The sequence below is a fragment of the Convolutriloba macropyga genome, chromosome 15 (assembly GCF_964194025.1).
Source record: "Convolutriloba macropyga chromosome 15, txConMacr16.3, whole genome shotgun sequence".
NCBI classification, from domain to species: Eukaryota; Metazoa; Xenacoelomorpha; order Acoela; family Convolutidae; genus Convolutriloba; species Convolutriloba macropyga.
In genome coordinates, this window is record NC_134482.1 from 4,304,247 (window position 1) to 4,330,887 (window position 26,641).

The following is a 26,641-nucleotide window of genomic DNA, read 5'->3' on the forward strand; positions in this document are numbered from 1 at the left end:
TCTAACAGTAAACTTATCACTCTCAAACTCTACTTTTATATATTGAGGTCTCTCCGTGCCATTTTCCATACCAAGATCATATAAGCAGTTCGTAGCATTAGAAATGTTTTTATGGAATGTCTTTCCTTCATAAAATCTAAAGTCAATATTATTCTTTTTTTTTAAATCTTTTACTATTATTCAATTATCATTGCTAGGATCGCTACCAGGTACACACCATAAAATATATTTTTAAATTATTTATATATCAACGATAATAACACTTCGGGCATTAACATCATTAACTCTATACCATGCTCTTTGATTATCCTCTCTCTTTAATGTTTTTTTGAAACCTAAACCATAGAAATGACAGATAGCTTAATCCTATACGAACTGTATAAGATACGTGATGCCTCAACTAATGCTAAAGTTGAACATATATTTTAACTTTAGAATCACCAAGACCAGTAGAAAATTTTCATTTTAAAGAACCTATACGCATTACAAGAACTTTCGGTTGAATTATATTGTCTGTTTATAATTCAGTGTTTAATACAATTGAAAGGAATAACAAATTTTCATAGAGATTAGGAAATTAATATCATTCCTTCAATGTATATTCTACTGGTGAATTTTTCAATTGATGACGTTATATTATTAGAAATAACACCTGGATCTTATGAAGTATCTGAAATAGCAGATATTATAAAACGAGAAACGTTTGATAATGTTATATAAGAAGCAGATAAGAATGAAATGAAATGCAAAATGAATGTTTATACGAGATGTTCTTATTTTCGATCTGGATAATTCAACAGCATCAATTCTAAGATTTAGAAAACGAGTATATCTTTTTGGTAAATATACAGCCAGTAGTATTGATGATAAAATGAGTTTTAATATAATTAACATTCACTGTATTATTTTATCTGTTACTATGGATATTGGTTATAACTCTGGTTTATTATTCATATTCAATCTAACTGAACCACCTGGTTATATGGTACTTAATAATCAACAAATGTTTTCTATCAAATTGTTACAAAAGAAAGAATATAACACCTTAAATTTAGTGTTAGAGATGAACATTGTTGACCAATTGATATTAATGGCGAAGTATTAAATTTTTCTTCCAAACTAGTATAATAAGCTACTTTAGTCATGATTCTGTTTATTTTATATCTGAGGAAAATCATAATAGTAACTCGCTTTTCACCACTAACAACATAAAAAAATCTTTGATAGCTTTTATTTTTGAATGCACTTGGTATGATTAGAAAGAAAAAAACATAAGCTAAATTGTTATACCACATATTCTATAATAAATACTTAATATTCAAGAAAATATTCGAGATATACTAAAATATTGGGTAAATTAGGTAACATTTTATCAGGTATAAAATTTATAAATCTTTGATAGCTATTATTTTGTGAACGCAGTTTGTAAAAATAGAGAGCGAAAAACCTAAGCTAAACTTTAATACTTCATCCCCGACGTTTTGAATGCATTTTATATCAGTAGAAAAAACTTTAAGCTAAAATCTGATACTACAACGCCTATAGTAAAAGTTTCTAAAATGTGTCAGGCGTTTAGAAAGATAGTCTTAGTAAGATTATTCTAATATATTTCCACTTGAGTGTTTCTCCAAACAAAAATGTATTATTTAGCTTAGATGCAACATGTGCTAGTTGTGTGCAACAATTTTTATGAGTTTTGATAGACGGAGGAAGTGGATCATTTTGTTTCTGTTTTACTGCTATGTAGAAATGACGTTGAAACTGAGATTCATTTTTGGTGTTTTAGGTGATTTTTAAAATCTTTGAAAGTCACTTAATTAGTGTAAATCTCTTTTTTTTTAAATCTCCCCTCCGATGTGCCTATGCACATTACTATATGGCTTAATTTTATCTGGTAATCCATTTCTATTAAAACCTATAATCTCCATATAAACTTCATTATAATTGTTAACATCAAAATCTACATTCATTAAATCCTCAGGATGAAAATAATTAACAATCTAACAGTAAACTTATCACTCTCAAACTCTACTTTTATATATTGAGGTCTCTCAGTGCCATTTTCCATACCAAGATCATATAAGCAGTTCGTAGCATTAGAAATGTTTTATGGAAAGTCTTTCCTTCATAAAATCTAAAATCAATATTATTCTTTTTTTTTAAATCTTTTACTATTATTCAATTATCATTGCTAGGATCGCTACCAGGTACACACCATAAAATATATTTTTAAATTATTTATATATCAACGATAATAACACTTCGGGCTTTACCATCATTAACTCTATACCATGCTCTTTGATTATCCTCTCTCTTTAATATTTTTTTGAAACCTAAACCATATATTATCTTATCTAAATCTTAAGCATAACCAAATAGATCCCTATTCTGAATTACCATTTCCATTTGCCCTGTACGACCTGTAAGTTTTCTATCTATTTCATCCTTATCTCTAACAAAACCAGTTTCATGTTCATCACTAGACCTAGTAAGTTACTTATACATAAATAGTTTGGTATGAAAATGGTCTGTCTTTTCAATTTTTCGACCACGTCTTGTTACAAGTTTAATCAGACTAAACGATTCAATTATACCATAATTAGCCAATCTAATATTAGCAGCATTTGCAAGTCTAATTATTATTATCCAATACATCAAACTCAATCTCTAAATAAGATTCATGTATGTTCAGATGATTCTCCTCTCTAGTTAGGAATATGTTTATAGTGGTGTTGTTAGTATTCATAGTAGCTAGTTGGCTGGGTTTATCGCATATCGTATATTCTGTTTATAGTTATAAGTTGTATCCAAGTTGAATTTCATTTTTATAGAAAAATGTTTTTTTAAAAAAAAATACTTAAAATATAGAAATGACAGATAGCTTAATCCTATACGAACTGTATAAGATACGTGATGCCTCAACTAATGCTAAAGTTAAACATATATTTAACTTTAGAATCACAAGACCAGTAGAAAATTTTCATTTTAAAGAACCTATACTCATTACAAGAAATTTTGGTTGAATTATATTGTCTGTTTATAATTCAGTGTTTAATACAATTGAAAGGAATAACAAATTTTCATAGAGATTAGGAAATTAATATCTTTCCTTCAATGTATATTCTACTGGTGAATTTTCAATTGATGACGTAATAATATTAGAAATAACACCTGGATCTTATGAAGTATCTGAAATAGCAGATATTATAAAACGAGAAACGTTTGATAATGTTATATAAGAAGCAGATAAGAATGAAACGAAATGCAAAATGCATGTTATACGAGATGTTCTTAATTTCGATCTGGATAATTCAACAGCATCAATTCTAAGATTTAGGAAACGAGTATATCTTTTTGGTAAATATACAGCCAGTAGTATTGATGATAAAATGAGTTTTAATATAATTAACATTCACTGTATTATTTTATCTGTTACTATGGATATTGGTTATAACTCTGAATTATTATTCATATTCAATCTAACTGAACCACCTGGTTATATGGTAGTTAACAATCAACAAATGTTTTCTATCAAATTGTTACAAAAGAAAGAATATAACACCTTAAATTTAGTGTTAGGGATGAACATTGTTGTCCAATTGACTTTAATGGCGAAATATTAAATTTTTCTGCTAAACTAGTATAATAAGCTACTTTAGTCATGATTCTGTTTATTTTATATCTGAGGAAAATCATAATAGTAACTCGCTTTTCACCACTAACAACATAAGAAAATCTTTGATAGCTTTTGTTTTTGAATGCACTTGGTATGATTAGAAAGAAAAAACATAAGCTAAATTGTTATACCATATATTCTATAATAAATACTTAATATTCAAGAAAATATTCGAGATATACTAAAATATTGGGTAAATCAGGTAACATTTTATCAGGTATAAAATTTATAAATCTTTGATAGCTATTATTTTGTGAACGCAGTTTGTAAAAATAGAGAGCGAAAAACCTAAGCTAAACTTTAATACTTCATCCCCGACGTTTTGAATGCATTTTATATCAGTAGAAAAAACCTTAAGCTAAAATCTGATACTACAAAGCCTATAATAAAAGTTTCTAAAAGGTATCAGGCGTTCAGAAAGATAGTCTTAGTAAGATTATTCTAATATATTTCCACTTGAGTGTATCTCCAAACAAAAATGTATTATTTAGCTTAGATGCAACATGTGCTAGTTGTGTGCAACATATTTTATGAGTTTTGATAGACGGAGGAAGTGAATCATTTTGTTTCTGTTTTACCGCTATGTAGAAATGACGTTGAAACTGAGATTCATTTTTGGTGTTTTAGGTGATTTTTAAAATCTTTGAAAGTCAATTAATTAGTGTAAATCTCTTTTTTTTAAATCTCCCCTCCGATGTGCCTATGCACAATACTATATGGCTTAATTTTATCTGGTAATCCTTTTCTATTAAAACCTATAATCTTAATATAAACTTCATTATAATTGTTAACATCAAAATCTACATTCATTAAATCCTCAGGATGAAAATAACTAACAATCTAATAGTAAACTTATCACTTTCAAACTCTACTTTTATATATTGAGGTCTCGCCATGCCATTTTCCATACCAAGATCATATAAGCAGTTCGTAGCATTAGAAATGTTTTATGGAATGTCTTTCCTTCATAAAATCTAAAGTCAATATTATTCTTTTTTTTAAATCTTTTACTATTATTCAATTATCATTGCTAGGATCGCTACCAGGTACACACCATAAAATATATTTTTAAACTAATTATATAGCAACGATAATAACACTTCGGGCATTACCATCATTAACTCTATACCATGCTCTTTGATTATCCTCTCTCTTTAATATTTTTTTGAAACCTAAACCATATATTATCTTATCTAAATCTTAAGCATAACCAAATAGATCCCTAATCTGAATTACCATTTACATTTGCCCTGTACGACCTGTAAGTTGTCTATCTATTTCATCCTTATCTCTAACAAAACCAGTTTCATGTTCATCACTAGACCTAGTAAGTTACTTATACATAAATAGTTTGGTATGAAAATGGTCTGTCTTTTCAATTTTTCGACCACGTCTTGTTAAAAGTTTAATCAGACTAAACGATTCAATTATACCATAATTAGCCAATCTAATATTAGCAGCATTTGCAAGTCTAATTATTATTATCCAATACATCAAACTCAATCTCTAAATAAGATTCATTTATGTTCAGATGATTCTCCTCTCTAGTTAGGATTATGTTTATGGTGGTGTTGTTAGTATCCATAGTAGCTAGTTGGCTGGGTTTATCGCATATCGTATATTCTGTTCATAGTTATAAGTTGTATCCAAGTTGCATTTCATTTTTATAGAAAAAAAGTTTTTTAAAAATAAATACTTAAAATATAGAAATGACAGATAGCTTAATCCTATACGAACTGTATAAGATACGTGATGCCTCAACTAATGCTAAAGTTGAACATATATTTAACTTTAGAAGCACAAGACCAGTAGAAAATTTTCATTTTAAAGAACCTATACTCATTACAAGAACTTTCGGTTGAATTATATTGTCTGTTTATAATTCAGTGTTTAATACAATTGAAAGGAATAACAAATTTTCATAGAGATTAGGAAATTAATATCATTCCTTCAATGTATATTCTACTGGTGAATTTTCAATTGATGACGTTATATTATTAGAAATAACACCTGGATCTTATGAAGTATCTGAAATAGCAGATATTATAAAACGAGAAACGTTTGATAATGTTATATAAGAAGCAGATAAGAATGAAATGAAATGCAAAATGAATGTTATACGAGATGTTCTTATTTTCGATCTGGATAATTTAACAGCATCAATTCTAAGATTTAGGAAACGAGTATATCTTTTTGGTAAATATACAGCCAGTAGTATTGATGATAAAATGAGTTTTAATATAATTAACATTCACTGTATTATTTTATCTGTTACTATGGATATTGGTTATAACTCTGAATTATTATTCATATTCAATCTAACTGAACCACCTGGTTATATGGAAGTTAACAATCAAAAAATGTTTTCTATCAAATTGTTACAAAAGAAAGAATATAACACCTTAAATTTAGTGTTAGGGATGAACATTGTTGACCAATTGACTTTAATGGCGAAGTATTAAATTTTTCTTGTAAACTAGTATAATAAGCTACTTTAGTCATGATTCTGTTTATTTTATATCTGAGGAAAATCATAATAGTAACTCGCTTTTCACCACTAACAACATAAAAAAATCTTTGATAGCTTTTATTTTTGAATGCACTTGGTATGATTAGAAAGAAAAAACATAAGCTAAATTGTTATACCACATATTCTATAATAAATACCTAATATTCCAGAAAATATTTGAGATATACTAAAATATTGGGTAAATCAGGTAACATTTTATCAGGTATAAAATTTATAAATCTTTGATAGCTATTATTTTGTGAACGCAGTTTGTAAAAATAGAGAGCGAAAAACCTAAGCTAAACTTTAATACTTCATCCCCGACGTTTTGAATGCATTTTATATCAGTAGAAAAAACCTTAAGCTAAAATCTGATACTACAACGCCTATAGTAAAAGTTTCTAAAATGTGTCAGGCGTTGAGAAAGATAGTCTTAGTAAGATTATTCTAATATATTTCCACTTGAGTGTATCTCCAAACAAAAATGTATTATTTAGCTTAGATGCAACATGTGCTAGTTGTGTGCAACAAATTTTATGAGTTTTGATAGACGGAGGAAGTGGGTCATTTTGTTTCTGTTTTACCGCTATGTAGAAATGACGTTGAAACTGAGATTTATTTTTGGTGTTTTAGGTGATTTTTAAAATCTTTGAAAGTCACTTAATTAGTGTAAATCTCTTTTTTTTTTAAATCTCCCCTCCGATGTGCCTATGCACATTACTATTAGATTGTTTACTCGGAATCAATCTAGCCAAAGTTTTTTGAACAGAACAAAATTGGATTTCACAATTCAACATTCAGCTTGCTTTTCTCGTTGGTGAATTTTTCGCACCTGATTTCTTAATTACTGAAGACCCAGGAATGCATTTCCCCCAAATAGCAGTTTGTCCTATAATTTCTTAAAATTGACGGAGAAAAAATTTCAAATCAGAAAACAAAATACTTGAAATCGACTTCTTGATTGAAGCGATTATAGTTTTTGGACTCGTATAAATTCTAATTATTAAAAACAGGGAGTATTTCGTTGTTTTTTATTTGTGTCTCTTTTGTATTTCTAATTTTTTTAATCAGTCTTCAAAAAAGACTTTTCAATTGATTGTGTTGAAGCAAAATAGAGCAAGAATTTTTATTGCCAGTTCTAAAAACCTGCTGAAAAAATCAATGTTTTCCCGAAAACGGATTCTGCCAAATTTTGATATCCATCACCTTTTGAATATTCCCGTAGGGCAAAGAGATCAAATTTTCGTGAATTCCTTAGTGTAAATTTGAGCTGAACATTTTTACGCAAAAAAATTGTTGCAATTTTGGCGTAGAGTGTGCGAATAGCTTGTTTTCTATTTTTTAGAGCAGTTTTAGTGCTAACCTTCATTTCTCATAAATTTATTTTCTAATATGGAACATTTGATTTTTTGCTATTGCGTTGAAGGAAACGTCATCGAACGTATTGTATTTTCGTTCATGTTCTCTTATCGTTTTCTTTTGCCAAACACTTCTTATAAACCTATTTATTCTGCACTCTAGATGAGCTAGGTGGAGCTACAATTATAACTTCTCAAGAAGAGACTACAATGATAGCTGATTTGACTTGTTTGGCTATCAACGCCTCATGTATCGATCCAAACACTTGGGAATTCTTGGCAGTGGCTTTTGGAGACCAGGGTTTGCTTCCTGGAGCTAGCTACATTGCCAACATCCACAGTTCTACTGGTCCTACAGAATCACTGGCAACAGTCATCCAAAATATTCAAAGTAAGCTTGAGATTAATTGTCCATCTGCTCGGTTTAGAAAAAAAACGCAAAAGTCATCCCCATTTTTTGGGTCGCTAAATGGAATTAAAGTAGGTGTGAATTATGAAAATTGTAAATCTCATGAAAAACACAAACTGTCGAAACGAAAGAATCTTTGGCGATGATGATTTTTAAATAATTAAATTGAAGACCTCCAAAGATGAATACTTGCTCTTATAGCACTGGTCGTGCACGGAAATTTCACATCACCAGAGAACAAACGTTACTTAACAAGCGGGTTAGTTTTCAATTTTTTTAAAAAAAAACTTTTGAAAGTGTAGTGTAAACTCTTAAAGGGTAATTGTTTCGAAGGCGCCCGAGAGGTGAGTCGAGTGATATATTTTAAACAAACAAATTGATGAACAAAAGCATATTGAGCTGTCGATATATGTCTTTTCCTTAGCAAAGTTGTATTTTTGCTTCAGGCCAAAGTCGAAATGAATGATTTAAATTTAGAAGAAAACTAGAGAGCGAACATTTGAAGTGAACTAAATACTTTGAACAAAATTGGAATTTCAACTTGAAGTAACTAAAAATGCGATTTCGAATTTGCGGAATAATGGGCAACCAAAACCTGGTACACTCAACTCTTTAAGTTATATTCATCATTGGACTCTGAAAATTTGTGAGGAATTACTCCTAATTATTGTCCATGTATAGCAGGGATGCGCGAACAGGTACACTTTTTCGATTTGAATGTTTAGCACCGAAAGAAATGTTATTCGAAAGTTTAGGTATTTTAAGTAAAAACTTGATAGTTTATGGATGAAATGACCATATAAACCAGTCGTACTACCATAAACTTGGGTGATCATGGGAATGATTTAGAAAGTTGTGCGAGAAATTTATTTGCATTTTGAAAAAACAAAAAAGCAGTTTATCAGTTTTTCGATGTAACCTGGGTAGAAAATTTGTCAGACCCCGCCTGGGATGGGAGGGAGTTATTGGTTGATAAACACTCAATGATGGTAGGAACCCCCAATGGTCTTCTATTGCGGGTATAATTTTCAGGCCAATCCGACCACCCACCCTCCAGTTATTAACACCGGAAATAGTGTGATTTAAAGGTTTTTAGGCATTTTACTGTGATATATGACTGTTTGAGTCGGAAATAATGGTGTTAATCAGTCGTAATGTCATGCACGTATGAATTAAGGTTTTCGCATGATCTAAGGAAGGTTTTAGTTTGTAAAATGTGCAGATTTAATCAACCGCTATTCAAATTTTAGTGCAGTTAAATTATATTAAGCCGGAGCTAAACATAAGTGGTTCACCTCCGTTGGTCGATTTTTATTAAAGAACGTAGGAGTAAGTTAATCGGGTCACAGGATAACGGCTTGCAATTTTTTGGGAGAATAATAACCTAAGAGGGAGGAGTGTAAGACGCAGGGAATTGTTATAAGCAGATACTGCGAGCAAGTTAGATAATTTAGGTCAACTTAGACAATTTAATTCGGTGCTTGCATTAAGCGTTCTTTTTTAAAGAGTTATTGTTTCAAAGGCGCCAGAGCGGAGAGTTGAGTGATATATCTTAAGCAAACAAACTGATGAACAGAAACATATTGAGCTCTCGATATATTTCTTTTACTTAGAAAAGTTGTATTTGTGCATCAGGCCTAAGTCGAAATGAGTGATTTAATTTTAGAAGAAAGCTAGAGAGCGAACATTTGAAGTAAACTAGATACTTTGAAAAAAATTGGAATTTCAATTTGAGGTAACTAAAAGTAAAGTGCGATTTCGAATTTGCGGAACAATGGGCACCCAAAACCTGGTACACTCAACTCTTTAACTTATATTCACCATTGGACGCTGAAACATTGTGGGGATGTTTCCTAATGATTGTCCATGTATAGTAGGGATGTGCGGCTAGTTACACTTTTTCTATTTGAATTATTAGAACCGAAAGAAGTGTTATTCGAAAGTATTCGAGATTTTAGGTAAAATTTTGAAATTTTACGAATAATAAAACAGCATAAACCAGTCGCACTGGCATGTACTTGTGCAGTAAGGTATTGGGTGGGCATGGGAATGATTTAGAAAGTTGTGGGAGAAATTTATTTGCATTTTGAAAAAGGAAGTTTTTCAGTTTTTCGAAATAACCTGGGTAGAGAATTTGTCCGACCCCGCCTGGGACGGGATGGAGTTATTGGTTGATAAACAATCATTGATGGTACGAACAACCAACGGTCTTCTATTGCGGGTATATTTTTCAGGCCATTCAGACCACCCGCCCACCAGTTATTAACACCAGAAGTAGTGTGATTTGAAGGTCTTTAGGTTTGTTACTGTAAAATATGACTGTTTGAGTCAGAAATAAGGAGAATAATCAGTCGTAATGTCATGCAAGTATGAATTAAGGTTTTCGGATGACGTTGGGAAGGATTTAGGATTTAAAATGGGCTTCTTGAGAATATTGGTAATTATCACAGGAATGTAGATACCACCTAAATTGAAAAAGTATTTTTTCGGAAAGTTTTGGGGTACGAGGAATCCGGTTTTAATGTCAGATTTGAGCCCACACCAACCTGCACGGAACTAGCGTATGCTATGGGAAAGAAAAATTTGTATTGCTCATGGAGTATTGGTAATAGCCCTGTGATTTTTCGAGGTTTAGTGCAACTTTTTAAGAGCTTTTGATTGGTGATATTTTGGAACCCAGATTCCGAACGCACTCCGGTGCTGTGGGATTACCCAAAGCGGAATACCGGAAATTGGCCTCTTGAGCGGCCGAATGACTTTTAAATGGTAATAAAATGATAACATGACAAAGTTAATGACAAAAAAACCCACCCTGGTCCATCTTGAGGAAATCGGATTCTTCGGGTTTAGGCACTCACGACTCCTTAAAAAATATTCAAATTGAAAAGGACTTGCAACGGCTGATCTGTAGGTCAAATAACCAGGCTAGTTGTTGGCACTCTATATTTACTAAGCATTTGTATCTGAAGATGTTTTGACCACTGATTTACGAGTTATTATGCCTGGAGTTTTGAGGTCATCCGGGAGGTAGATGAAAAACGTGCGCGGCCATTGCTCGTGTTCTACTGGGAGTTAATCCATGAATTTTTGTGGGTAGTTGCAACTATGGGAGGATACTCCATGACCATAAAATGTTTTATCACATTCACCCCGAATCGTGGATGATTGACCCATTATTGAGCCCTAGAGGTCAAATTGGGGGTTTTTAGGAATATCAGACATTTCGGCAGTTTTTAAAAGGAAAAGTGCATGAAATGTTGTAAAAACTCACAGTAACAGTTGCTCCTAGCTTTAGAGTTCAGTTCAGCTATTTATTCAACACATGATTTTTGACAGAGATTGATTGCAGCCAGTTAACTTGATAGCGGAAATGGAGGAATAGGAATTTTACTGAGCAGCGTCCAATGTTTACTAAGCAAACACTGATTGACATGTCAATGGCATATACGAGATACAGCGCAGTGGATTTGTTTACACAAAAGTCTTAAGTTTGTGTACTTAAGATATGGAAAAATATGAACAATGGTTTGTAGCAGTTGAATAAGAGAGCATAATTTGATATCGCTTTGTTTGCATAACAAACAAAGCCCTCCTACAGAATGTGAAAGATTGCAAGTGTAAGTTACAATTTTTACTTAGGAGATTAATGTTTGTTTGCTTAAGATAAGAGCGTATTGGTTGATTATAAATTGAAGTGGCATAGAGAAATTTGGGAGATTTTGAGAAATTTGGTCACTGGAGAAATTTTTGCACAATGGAGAAAAAGAAGTTGGTTTAGTGGGACTAAACTTTAAAACTGTGAAAAGCAGAGAAATGAAAATAAAGTGGGACTGAAATCTGGAAATTTGTAATTGCGAGACCAGTTGGGATACTGTGAGCTTTTTGACTGAGTTCACGTGGGAAGTGAACGACGGATATTGGCCTTATTATTTTAAATACTATTATAAAGTAATTTTGAGTTTGTTCTTTCCATTGATGTGCAAGTAATTGTCTGACATTTGTTATCCATATAACTAGAATTGCTATTACGAGCCTCACTGTGAAATGACTTATTTCAAGGCAATCTAATTGACAACAGCATAGAAGAGTGCAAGAGTGGAAGAGGAGAAATAGCAGAGTAACAAAGTAACGCTTGATTCGCCAATTCAAAACCTTTGGTGTCTTTTTTTGATCGATCTTCTGGGCGACAGAGTCCCCTCACTGTTGAGGCTAGCAGATTTTCAGTAGACGACAGTGGAGCTCCTGGGTGGTCTTTGTTTCTTTGTTCCTTTTTGCTGTGGATTTTTTTCTGATTATTCGGACAATGTGCGATATTTTTTGTCTGTCGGAGAAACTGCTGAGAGCACACCAAAAATTGACTCACTTTTGCTATTTGGGTTACCAATAGTTCGATTATGTTGGGTTATCAATTGGTGATGCGTTTTTCTTCACCAGTCTATGAAGTTAAGGAGATTTGGCTCGAACATTATTTGAGCACTGGCATGAATCTGGGATGGACGGAAGAGTAGATGATGAAGTGGTTGCCTAAAGAATTGTGTGTTTGGACCTTGAATGCAGTAAGTGATTTACCGAGAAGTTTTTGGCGGTCAACTCCAGGGAAGCCAGCATGGACACTGACAAAAACGCTGTATCAATTTGACAAACGATCGTCTGACAAACCACTTTATTATGAGCGAAGCTACAATTTGTTTGTTAGAGGGAAAGCGGAATGTAGGGCGGAATTCATTGGAACCAGTGATACTGTGGATCAGATAAGGCAACAGCAGTGTTCTCAAAGGCAGGTGATTGATACAAGTAGCGTTTACACTTCTTTAATGGACAAATTTTGGCGACCCGGCAAAAATTCTGAACGGTTTGGCATTGGGTCCAGCTGTTGTGTATCATAAAAAGGAGCTTTTAGTAAAGATCTTTCTGGAGAAGTGCAAGATACGAGAATCGCTGACATTGGTAGTGTAATAAGAATTGCAGGTTACGGCGATTAAATGGAAACTTGAACGGAGGTCAATTTTACGGAGGAAGTTTGTGGTCAAATGAATCAGGAAATTTACAGAGCAGCGCTAAGCCAATATGATAACAGTGGCTTCAGAAAAATTCCAACAGAAAAAAAAATTGTGCGGAGTGTTGAATCTTTTGGACCAGATGGGCATCATGCTATGGAAAAGGATTATCTACTGTCACCATAATCTGAGGGGTTAAGCGATGAACAGTCGACTGATGACTATTTGTTTGAAATTATTTCGCATACAGAATGTTCGGATGTAGAGGAACTTGATGTCAACGATGCGAGAAGCGAGACAAGTTTTGCCGCAAGTTTGAACTCAGTAGCATGCGATAATGTAACTGCAATAGTGAGCAATTTTGGTGACGGTGTTATAGGTAGCAAAAACGATTTGTTGGGAGACTGGGGCTTGATAGAGTTAAAGACAAGTGGTTTGGATCAGAAGTTCTGCAATGCAACACAAGTGGCTGGTGAGACACAAATGTGTATAACTTTGGACACTTTGGTCAAGTGCGGGAGGAAGTGACCGGCAGTTGGTATCTGAAACACAGAAGGATCAAAACGTTAAGGCAGCAGGTGGCCGAAATAATTTTGCACAATTGGGAAAGGAGCTAGAGGAATGGGTGCAATCGCAATTGAATGAAATTCAGCTTAAAGTTAGTGTTTCGGTCGAACCAACGGATGAGCATCAGAAGAAAAGTGCTTGAAATGACAGAACAGGAAAATCCGATCAGAAGCCAAAGGCTACAGTGCTGCGCAGTTGGGTTCATGATGATCAACAGGCTAGGAGGGAGGAATCTAGCGGGAAGTTGAGCAGAAAGTGGAGAGAAGGATTGCATTGCGATTTCTGGAGATCGCAAAAGTGTTGCAGGAAAATCAATCGTTGAACCGGAAACAGAAGTGGAGTCGTTTGGAAGCATCAAGACAGCAGTTATGGCAGAATTACAGGGAAAATGGCAGCTACCGTGGAAGAAGAGATGGACATTCATTCAAGCATCAGAGGAAGAAGCATTTCATGTACAGGTGCACGAGTGTATGATGAGAAGGACATTGACAACTAAGTTATTTAAGCCTTTTTGTACCCAAGTTTGGCCTACATTGTTCTATTTTGGTTTATTAGGACAAGTTGATCAAGCAGTATAGCCTTAGGTCTTTTTAAAAAAAATGATGTAGGGAAATGCGTAGTTTTGTTAGATCTATTTTTAGATCTGTTTCTTTTATTTTAGTGGTTTTGGGGTTCCTGGGGAGAATGTATGTCAGAGGCGTTAGGATTGATAAAAAATCAAGATCGATGAATTAGGTAGAAAAAGTTAAATTGTGAAAATGCGAAAGTGTTTTCAAATCTGACTTAATCAACCGCTATTTAAATTTCAGTGCAGTTAGTTTATATTAATCCGGAGCTAAACAAAAGCAGTTCACTTCCGTAGGTCGCATTTTGTTAAAGTACGTAGGAGTAAGTTAATCGGGTCACAGGATAACGGCTTGCAATTATTTGGGAAAACAAAAATCTAAGAGGGAGGAGTGTAAGACGAAGGGAATTGTTATAAGCAGATACTGCGAGCGAGATAGATAATTTAGGTCAACTTAGACAATTTAATTCGGTGCTTGCATTAAGCGTTCTTTTTTAAAGAGTTATTGTTTCAAAGGCGCCAGAGCGGAGAGTTGAGTGATATATCTTAAGCAAACAAACTGATGAACAGAAACATATTGAGCTCTCGATATATTTCTTTTACTTAGAAAAGTTGTATTTGTGCATCAGGCCTAAGTCGAAATGAGTTATTTAATTTTAGAAGAAAACTAGAGAGCGAACATTTGAAGTGAACTACATAATTTGAACAAAATTGGAATTTCAATTTGAAGTAACTAAAAATGCGATTTCGAATTTGCGGAATAATGGGCAACCAAAACCTGGTACACTCAACTCTTTAAGTTATATTCATCATTGGACTCTGAAAATTTTTGAGGAATTACTCCTAATTGTTGTCCATGTATAGCAGGGATGCGCGAACAGGTACACATTTTCGATTTGAATGTTTAGCACCGAAAGAAGTGTTATTCGAAACTTTTTGGTATTTTAAGTGAAAATTTGGTAGTTTATGGATGAAATGTGGGGTCAAGTATGACCTCCAGCAAAGACTATTTGACAGATTTTAAATTTAAATAAATAAAGACTGAAAATACTCTTCCCTGATTGGTTAAAAAGGGAATAATACCTTTCCTTTAGATGTTTATCTGTTTTCCCTCTTCTCAGAAGAGAAGGCTGTTTAGTCAGTACCAGTTACCTACCTGATATAAAAATAAAGTATATTTCTCTCTCTCTACTCCGCTCTTGTTTTGTATTGAGATATACATTAGACTTTAGCATTGGGGCCCGTGCACTGTCTACTGAAGCTCAGATAGAAGAGTAACAGACTAGAGATCTAGAACTTTAGTTAGTCAGGTAAGCCTTAAGAGTAGATATTATTCTTGAGACAACCATAAGACTGTTCAAGGAGTGTCTTAATAAAGTTAAGTTCAGAACAAGTCTTATCTGGTGAGACCAGTGCTGAACTAAATTAGGAAAACAAACAATTCTTAAAGACGGATAACAAAATTAGTGTTGGCAAACAAAACATATAACTTAAAAAATAACAACAAATGGCTTCTAACTACAAAGTACAAACAAGTACTAAACAATTTCTAATACCATTTACAATTGCTAGCGATTGCCCGCAGGAAAACCGTGAAACTATCTACAGAATAATCATAAATTTGAAGAATAACCTCTTAAAAGAAACAAAACACATACAACAGATTAACATCCACAGAAATCACTTAGCTCATTATCTACCAGTAATACTACTGGATAAAGATAATTTAAACAAGCATTACACATTTACATTAACAGACGAAAAAGGAAATAAAAAGTTATTTTTTAATTTCCAAAACGAAACAACACTATCTGATATGTTAAAAATATTCTTAAAAAGACTTGAGGAAGCACAAGATAAAACAAAATTAACAGCAATAACATCTACAACTTACGAAATAATACGGAATACAACCGGATATTTAGCCGAACATCGTCAACAAATTCAGTCATTGAATGATGAATTACGATTAGATATAAAAAATGATAACAATTGGCGAACACAAATAATCGAACTAAAATCAGAAATGAAAGCAGCAACACTAGATATAATAAAACTAGTATCAGAATTCACATTCCTCTTTTGGTAAGACAATTTCGAACACATTAATGAAAAACGAATACAATTTGATGAAACGTTTCCTGAGGAAATCAGTTATCTGTATGACGAACTCCAAAACATTTGGAATAGTGAACACTATTCAGCACATTTTGAGAGCACATTAAAAGTATGCTCAGATAGCATAAATTTAATTGAAGGATTAGAAAGCCATGTAAAAATTATGGATCAAGGACAGGCAGGATCTTCCTCATTTAACTTATCAAGAAGCCTAACATCAACATCGACACCGAAAGACATTCAATCAAATACCAACTTACAATCAAAACAAAAATCAACAATAAAACCAGATAAACAATTAACATCAAAATTATTTAGAAATAAACAATATACAGGAGATGACATAGATATCTCTGACTCAGAAGACAGAGAGATAAGATTTGAAAACCCATTACCTCCATCAGTGAACCAAAGTGTTCGACGGAAATATCCAACGAGAGATAATTATAACAGAAATAATACATATATTAGTTCTCTAAATGATAACCGTGAACAACAAGAACAATACTGGGGACAACAAGTAAATAATTATATGGAATTAAAAGATTAAATAACAGAAACAGTAACAAACCATACAAATAAGCTTATAGACAATCTGGAAATGAAATATCAGCAAATGAAGAGAAAAATGGAAAGACGACAGGAAGAAGCACTCGAAATGGTATTCGACAGACTTGACAGAACTCTAGAAAACATACAGAGACAAAACAATTTCAGGACCGAAAACGAAAACTTATATAACAACAGAAACATAGATAACAATAACATACAACATAACAATAACCAAAACAATCGACAACAAGAAAACCGTACTAGAAGAACAAATTCTATCACAGCAGAAGAAAGAGAAACAACCGTAACAGAGCCTCCTTTGCCATTCTATAAACACTTAACATCAATGAGTAAAAACGAAGAACCACAAATAGAACAAAACATTTGCAGTGGTTCAGTACCTACAACAATACGACCATTCGACGGTACAGACCCAGCATATACTGTCGAAGAGTACCTAAACAGTACAGTTGCGGCAATGATATTCAGCAGCGGCATAGAACCAGTAAGCAAACCTGGACAACATCAATGGAAAGTTAAAAGAGCAGCTTTAATATTACATACATTACAAGGACCAGCACAAAAATGATGTTCAACACTTCCAAATGAAACTAAATTAGATTGGGAAACATTCTATAAAGAATTTTCAGATATGTTCGACTCAGAAAAGTCAAAACAACAAGCTAAAATAGTATTACAACAATTACAAAAACACACAAACGAATCATTACGATCACTCGCACTGAGAATAGAAACACTTGTAAAAACAGCATATTCATTATATACAGAAAACTATAGAAATAGTGTAATGAATCAAACATTTATTAGATGTTTAGACAACGAACTAAAAACAGCAGCTTTGAAGAAACATGCGAATAATAAACAAACGCCAAGAGAACCAGAGATGCCATTCAAAACATTAGTAGACAAAATAGACCAAATGGATTTAAAAAGAACAATAACTAACAATCACAAAAGACTGTATGAAATAAACCAAACTACAAATAAAATTAACGAAGATCTAAAACAAATGAATATAGCATGCAATAACATAAACGAACTTAATCAAAACGACCTAGAACAATTTGAAGGGACGATATGTAACGTCCTTAACGGAGTTAGTAATACATACGATAGAAAAAATTTTAAAGGAAGACCGAAATTTGCATTGTTCTGTAGTTATTGCAGTTCACATGGTCACACAAAAAGTAGATGCTTTAAAAGACCACGATGAGAAAGCATAGCACGACCAAAAGAAAAATCATTCTATAGCCATATGAGAAATAAGAAAAAACTTACCTAACAGGAGAATTGACTCAAACAACGTCAATGGAAGACAACTACCATCAACGTCACCAATACACAACAATTCACGAAGCAGAACACCATACAGATCACAACCAAGAAGTAATTACAATAGTAACCCACATTCCAGAGATAACAGAAATTACCAAGCGTATCGAAAACCAAAGGATTACAATAACAGAAGTGTCAGCTATAATAAAAACAATTATAGTAGGAACAGAAGTGATACAACAATAGCAGATCAAGCTCAAGATACACAGACAGAAGTAACTCAAGACAACAATCACCATACAATAGAAATAATAATAATGATCATAACAATAAAAAACAGAGATACAACAGTAGAGACTCAAATAGAAACGATAGATACGGACAACGTTCTAGTAGTAACAATAGACATTACTCGAACAATAGTAATAGAGACGATAGAAGGAATTCGTCAAACAGAAAAAAATAACAGACATCACTCAAGAGAACAACGCACAGATGGAAACAAGTATAATAGTAACAACAATAGAAATAGAATTAACAATGTAGAAACAGAAAGACAAAACGATGATCCACCTGGAATTGATGAAAATGAATACACGTCAGAATCATCAAATGAAAATCAAAAATTATTAGATAAATTTTAAATTGCTAATGAAGATACATGCAATACGGTGATAAATACATTAGAAAGTAACCCAACTTGGATACTACCGATGTACCAGTGTAACAAATTTGAACAAGATTTTACAAAACAAAAAGCGATCTTAGAGATTGATTTGCTTTCAGACTCTGGAGCAACATTAAACCTATTAAACGAAGACACCTGGAACGAAATAAAATATAATAACCCAGAAATACACTTAGAAAAAGCAAACAAAACACTAACGGCAGCGAATAACACAACTATAGAAATTTTCGGAACAGTAACATCAAATTTAACACCAGATAGAATTTCGAATAGCAGAAATAAACCTCAACATAGCTTTAACATACTCTTTTATGTAACACAATGCAATCATAATATTCTTGGAACCCATTCTTCAAAGTATATATAGAAACGATAAACGTAAATACGAACAATTTAACACTAAAAACTAGCACAATTTTAGATAACGATATTACGTTTTTCATGAATAGCACAAAAGGCTATCCATACTATTCTCGATTATATCCCATATTTAACAAAGAAACAATATATTCTGATCAAAACCAACATAAATGCATAACATTTCCAATTCCGATATTCAAACAAATGGAAAAATTGAGCGGAAAAACAATCCATTCATCACATTTCTATTTCGAACCGATAAACAAATAACAAAATATATCGTTCACAGATATAAAAGACTTCTCATCAGAAACATAACACTTCATAGACATATTCCTGATCAATAGAAACCAACATAAAATAACCATCAATACAGGATTAATTGATTTTATGCATCAAAACATCTCATTCAAACAACATGACGAAGAATTATACCAAACTAACTCCATAGACTTATTCACTGCATTATACCATTTAACATGTGAAATCAAAAACAATGTCCATGAAATACTCAACATAAAAGAGAACGAAACCATTGAACAAGTAGCAACATTCGAAAGAAAACCAAACTTTAAATGTAAATTCAATATTAACAATTACACAGAATCAGAAAAAGAGTTCATAAAAATGTTTGACTTCCAACATTCACATTTAACCAAAGAAGAATTTGAAAAAGTAGTAACAATCATACTAGACTATAAACAAGTTTACGCAACAACAAAAATTGATGTTGAAAAGACAAAAGTAAAGTTGAATCTACCGATGAAAAAAACGCAATTTTCAAAAAACAACGAACAAGCAAAGTACCGATACACCTTCGAGAACGAATACAAAAATTACTAGATTTATTGAAGAAATATGACATAAATGCACCTGTTAACAAAGAACAATTATCAACAGGAAACACATTTACAAATCCAGTAATAATACTGCGTAAAGGGGAATCTCTAAAAATTGTACTCGACGCACAATATTTGAAAAGCATGATAGATGAACCAAAATGCAATTGGCCTATAGAACCAGCTGATGTAGCTCTAACAAGAATAAACGGAACAGCATTTACGACAGCTAATCTAAATAGTGCATACAACCAAATACCTTTAGATGAAGAATCAATGAGATACACTCATTTTACAATCGGAAATGAACAATACTGTTTCAAACGACTATTCTACCGAATATAAATAGGACCAGCAGAATTTGCATCAATATTAACACACTTCCTATATCCTCTAATAAGGAAGGGAACGGTCATTACATATGTTGATGATATCTTCATACAAAGAAATTCATACGAACAAATGTTTGAAACACTAGTAGAATATCACAAAATACTACTCAAAGAAAATCTTAAAACAGCACCTGATAAAACATATTTTATGTTGAAAAAAGTCAAATTCCTTGGACACATAATCGAAGATAAAAAAAGTGAAACCACTTACATCAAGAATTGATGGATTCCAAAAACTGGAACCACCAACCAGTATGAAAGCATTACAGAGATACCTTGGAACAATTAATTTCCTTGCGAAATACGTCTATGGTATGCAACCAATATTACAACCACTGTATAACCTCTTACACAAAGAGAGCGATTTTAAATGGACAAAAGAACATCAAGCAATATTTGAAAAAATGAAACGAACAATAACACATAAACTTGAATTAACAATGCCAGACACTACAAAACCATTCTATATCATAACGGATGCATCAAATACAGGCATCGGAGCAGCATTATTACAACAACACCCGACTGAAAAGAAAATGAGATTAGTATCAGCAAACTCTAGACTCTTCACACCAATTGAAATGTGATTATCTACATTAATTAGAGAATGCTCAGCAATCATATTCGCACTAACAGAGTATGAGTTTCTACTCACAGGCTAAAATCATCCAATTATATTATTCACGGATCACAAACCAATAATCTATCTTACAGAGTTTACAGATTTCAATTAATACTGATGAAATTCCCAAACTTACACACTATTTGGACAGAAGGGAAAAACCTAGCCCTACCCGATCTTTTAAGCAGAACAATAGATGAAGAACATCTTACTAAGCCACGTGATATCACAGTAGAAATACCAGAAAACATAAAATTCTTCTTCGCAGAAACACCAATTGCAAATAGCCTGGAATGCAAGTACAGCATATGTAATAACCCAGATGAGGGCAATAAAGAAAAACACACTACCCAGTTTTGGCCAATATCCATAACAATTATTTTGAAATAAATATTGACAAAAACGAATATTATCCGATCTCATACGAGAAGTATAACACAGAAACAAGAACGAATTTAATACCAAAATACAAACCAAAAACAAACTGGCAATCACCAATTTTGGAGAAAGACGATCTGATTAAAGAAAGAAACCAAAAAGGACCAGACACAGTACACCATGATGATGACTATCTCAGACTAATAAATAGTATCAAACAAGAACAAAATTATGATAATGCAAAAATATCAGACTTTTTCTACGATGAAAAGACGGAAATAACAGAAGATCTAATAAGAGCAACCCAAATATTAGATCCAGTACTTCACAAAGTAAAAATGTGGAAAAAACATAATAACAAACCACATTCAGTAACAATGGACATACGCGGAAACAAAGGATTATTTGCATATTTTCGAAAATTTAAATCATTAATAATTGATGAGAAAACCGGAATAATCAAAATCATCATTAGAATTCACAAAAAATCAATACAACGAATCTGCTTACCATTAACACTATTATTGTGCACCTTTTACGAAAATCATTGCACTGACCTAGTAGGTCACACATGCCTTGAAAAGACAAAACGAAATATAATGGAAAAGTATTATTTTCCAAACTTCACAACTTGGATAAAAATATTGATCGCAGATTGTATACAATGTCAAACGAACAAAGTATTTGCGAATACAAAAACAAAAAGCAAACAAGAACAATTAGCACCTACAAAATCATATTTCAACGAAATGATAATGATCGATACAAAAGGACCTATCCACCCAACATCAGAAGGAAATAACTTTATTTTGTTATAGTCGACGCATTTTCGCATTATGTAACAATAATGTGTGCACCAAAAAACAATGCACATTATGCATTTACAGCATTATTTGAACATTGGTTTATGAAGTTCGGACTACCCGAAGAAATTCGATCTGATAACGGATCAGAGTACATTAATACGGAGTTAACACACCTATGCAATTATTTTGAAACTAAATTCAAACCAAGCACAACAAATGCGCCTTGGACAAACGGGTTAGTGGAAGGAACGAATCGAATAATTGGACAATTTATTCGAACATTATTAAACGAACAGATTTGGTCACGGAAGGCAAAATTCTTTCCTCATGCATATAATACTCAATATCAAACACGATTAGACATGTCACCGTATGAAGTTGTTTTCAACCAAAAACCAAGAAAACCAACAAATATAAAATTGGGAACAACAACAGACAAAATGGGAAACTGCAACCCAACAGAGACAAGTGCAAGTAACACACAACAGGCACATACTCATTTAGCAAAACAATTCAGCCATCCAAAGATAGCAAAGCTACAAAAGGGAACATTTGCTAAATGGTTCCTTGATAAAGAAAAATATTATAACGATACATATCGAACAATAACAAAGATATTACAAATAGAAAAAAGTTAACAGATGAAATGAACCTTCGATTCAGAACAGCTAAACCTCTTGAGAAAAATACTTTCGTATTAGTAACAAATCAACAACAAGTTGTTGATGGAGTATCTAAAAAACTATTACCACTAAAAACAGGACCTTATCTCATAATTGATAAACCTACAGAAACAATATACATACTGAGAGATAACAATAAAGAACAGATAACAATACATAGAAACCATATTGTACCATACTACCCCAAAGAAAAACATATTAAACTAGAATTACAAAACTACTTACTAAAAAATGAAATCTCGACGTTAAAGCAACCAAACATCAAGACTATTACTAAATCGAAAATAAAACAATCCGAGAAAGAACACACCCAAATAAATCATAATTACAACCTTCGTAAGAAGAAAATTACATTAGTAAAATAATAATAAGTACTAATATAATATATTTATAAACTGAGAACAATTATTATACTATTATTAATAATAAAAATAACAATATATCAACTATGTATTGAAAGATGTTTTGAAAACACACTACATATTATACATACTGAAAAACTACATAAAATATTCATTCCATTAACCTAATCAATTAATTCCGACTATTTTTAAAAACTGTAGTAATAATCTGTAGTAATATCACCTATTAACAATCTTTGTCATGTTTACGATCTTTGTTATATTTCCAACAACCTAAAAGACCTTTGTTATGTTAAGTTAAACGTTATACTATTAGTTGAAACTATAACATACTGAATTTTGAACATATTACATTCTACTTGAATGTTGTCATATTGTTTTATATCTGTACGTTCAGTATTTCTACAAATGGCACACATAACTAACCCGAACCTTGTGTGCAAACCACCCACCAAAGTAAAACTTTATTATGAAAAGACATTTATATTAAAAGAATATCAAACGAACAAACATTATAAAAATAAAACAAATATAAAAACTAAAAGGTGTTAACAGTCACCTAACCAATACCTAACCACTACCCCATTTCACACGTTAAGCACATTTGATCATAACCAATAATATAACAAACAAACGTTGCGAATCTGTGAATTCTGTCACAAATTTACGCATCTGTCAGTATAACCACTTCGATATTACCATTCAGTATAACCACTGTGACATTACCGTTTCCATAAATACTTTTAAAGAACAGTACCTTAAAAGAGTAATAACTGTTATAACTACCATCTTAAGTTTTAACACCTTTTAGTGGGAAACGTACAAAAACAGAAAACACAAAAATGAGATTTGGCTGTCTGAAACACAGAATGTTTTGAACCAGTTCTGTAAATAACACTGACCAGTGATAACTACACTTGTCTTCGACAAACGTCCATCCTCGGCAAACAATACATCTGAACTCTTCCTCTTCAGCAATTTGTAGTAAATGACAACAGCAACCAGCATCACTGATAACACAAATGATAAAACAATTAACATAAATAACAAAGAATTCAAATAACAAGCAAAAATATCCCTACAGGATATACTAACACAATGGGTATTGATAGCAGCCCGTGAAACAACTCACTATAGATATGATACATAGTAACTTCTCATGTAAACAAAACCCAAAAAAAAACAAAATTAAAAGGAAACAAAGATAATTTTTTTTAATGTTCCAAAGCTTGAAACTGGAATAGACGTTTAGAGATTGTAAATGTTAAACAATACATAATAAACAAAGAACAAAGGTACAAATAACAAATAATCAAAGAACAAATAAAAATCTTCTGAACAGGATAGAGGACCCACGGAACGGAATAGACATTTTTATAGATCTCGAAATTCTTTAATACAAAAACGAAGAATTTATACAACGACGAAAAGTAAGAGTAACAAAGTAATACAAATTAACGCAAATTAAGACAAGGAACAAGTGATAGTAATAAAGCGGAAGCTAAAAATAATGAGTATAAACAAAGAAAAATGGAATATTCAAACAGTCGCAAAATGAATAAGGTATCGATTGAACGAAAAATATCATACCCCTCAGAACAAGGGAATAACTTCCTTAGAGAATGACAACCTTTGAGAATAACATCCTGTAACATGTAATAAATGGAATAACTTCCTCTTCATACGTAATACATGGAATAACTTCTTTATGAACAATCCATGTAACACCCTGTCTCACGTCACATCCAACAGTCACATCTAAAACGGAAATGTTTAATTACTAAAAACATATAACTGTATACATTCACAATCATAAACAATTTTTGATTAATTCTCTGTTAATCATATAACAGTCAGAAATTCGACTATTAGACCTTCGGTCATTTAACCTTCGACATTTTGAACAGTTGACTGTTATATTATCATACACAGAAAGAAGTAAAGAAACGGACGTTACCAGACATCATTAGTACATCTCATTAGTAACACTAACAATAACTAGAACCCAACAAGGACCCCATTAACGGGAAGGAACTAACAAATTGACAACATCCACAAGGAGATAAAAGGATGTTGAAACAGTTTACAGAGACTTACTGTCTCTTTGCAGACGCAATTAGTAACAAGTAAATGTCATTCCAATTAACAACTTAAAACAAAACAGCACGGACGACATGGTGATTAACATGACAGATCTCACCAAGATCATTAGTAGTTGAAATACACATTTCAATTACTTCAAAACCTTTTCAACAATAACATTCGTACCAAACAACCAATTAACATTTAACAGTTGCAAAAATTGCAACAACCTATCCAATTAAAAGTAACATCAACCACATCACATAACTTGTTCACTAGAATTTTGCACCAATTTACTTGGTATAAGTTTGTGTCATTAGCCATACTGTTGATCAAAAACCTACTCCAAAACAAAAGATAACAGTAGTATAGGCAGCAACATCAGACTAATTAACATACATACCATGATGGAAGCACGTCAACCAACCATCAGATACACTAATTACATACCAATACACCAATTACAAAGACAAAAAAGGAATCTCGAGAACAAAAGTTAAAGAGATGTCAGAGGAAACTTCAATTCAGAAACTGGTAACCTAACAATCTAATTAGACCCAGAAATTATTAAAATTGACAACTTAAAAACCAAAAAACGAAAAACGGAAGATTTGTAAATGTCAGAAACATTGTAGAGAGCAACAAACAGGAGAGTAAAAAAAAACAACTCCAATTTTGTCTCGTACAAGTCACAACCACTAAATAATTTGAAATATTTTGTGAAAATTTCAGCTAAGCTGAAAAACAAAATAAAACTCACGAAATTCAGTCTAATTTCAAATCTTTGTTCAGAATTCTCAATTCAACATCTTTTGTAATTCTCAACAAAATTTCTTTTTCATCTCCATTTCTCTTGTAAGTTTCATATCAGAATCATCCCCCAAATACGATTCTCAAATATAGTAATTTCATTTGCAACAATCCATTTGTAAATTTGAAAAGTTTTTAAAATTTCCAAAACAGTGAAACAACTAGTGAAATTGATAACTGATTTCATTTTCTCTTCCGAAACACAATCTTATCAACAACATTTCGTCACAAAACAATTCAACAGTACCAGGTAAACTGAATTACTTTAACTTCTTTTCTGAAAGGTTAATTCACCACTATAGTCATCACTGTGATGATAAACCACCAATGCTAACTGTATCAGAGTTTATGAAATCATTAAACAAAAACCAACTTTTCATAAAAATACAAGTCCAAAGAGATAATTTTGTTCAACACAATTTTCCTCTTGATAGTCATATACACTTTGATAACGACAGTGTCAGCGTATCAACCACAGATTGTTTTTTTATTATTGAAGGCAAAACTGAAACCGGACAAGAAGTAAAACCTTGTTGGGGAGAAAAACACTTTGAACTACTAAAATATATAAC

At 32.2% G+C, this 26,641-nt stretch overlaps 1 protein-coding gene across 1 annotated transcript in view; it reads left to right on the plus strand.

Moving 5' to 3' along the window:
• Positions 1-7,705: 7,705 nt before the first annotated feature.
• Positions 7,706-26,641, plus strand: part of LOC142354560 (uncharacterized) — a 63,727-nt gene continuing 44,791 nt past the window's right edge. The window contains exon 1 of the mRNA XM_075406882.1: positions 7,706-7,934. Within this exon, the coding sequence (XP_075262997.1) occupies positions 7,754-7,934 (181 nt within the window). The 5' untranslated portion in view covers positions 7,706-7,753. The remainder of the gene's footprint in view (positions 7,935-26,641) is intronic.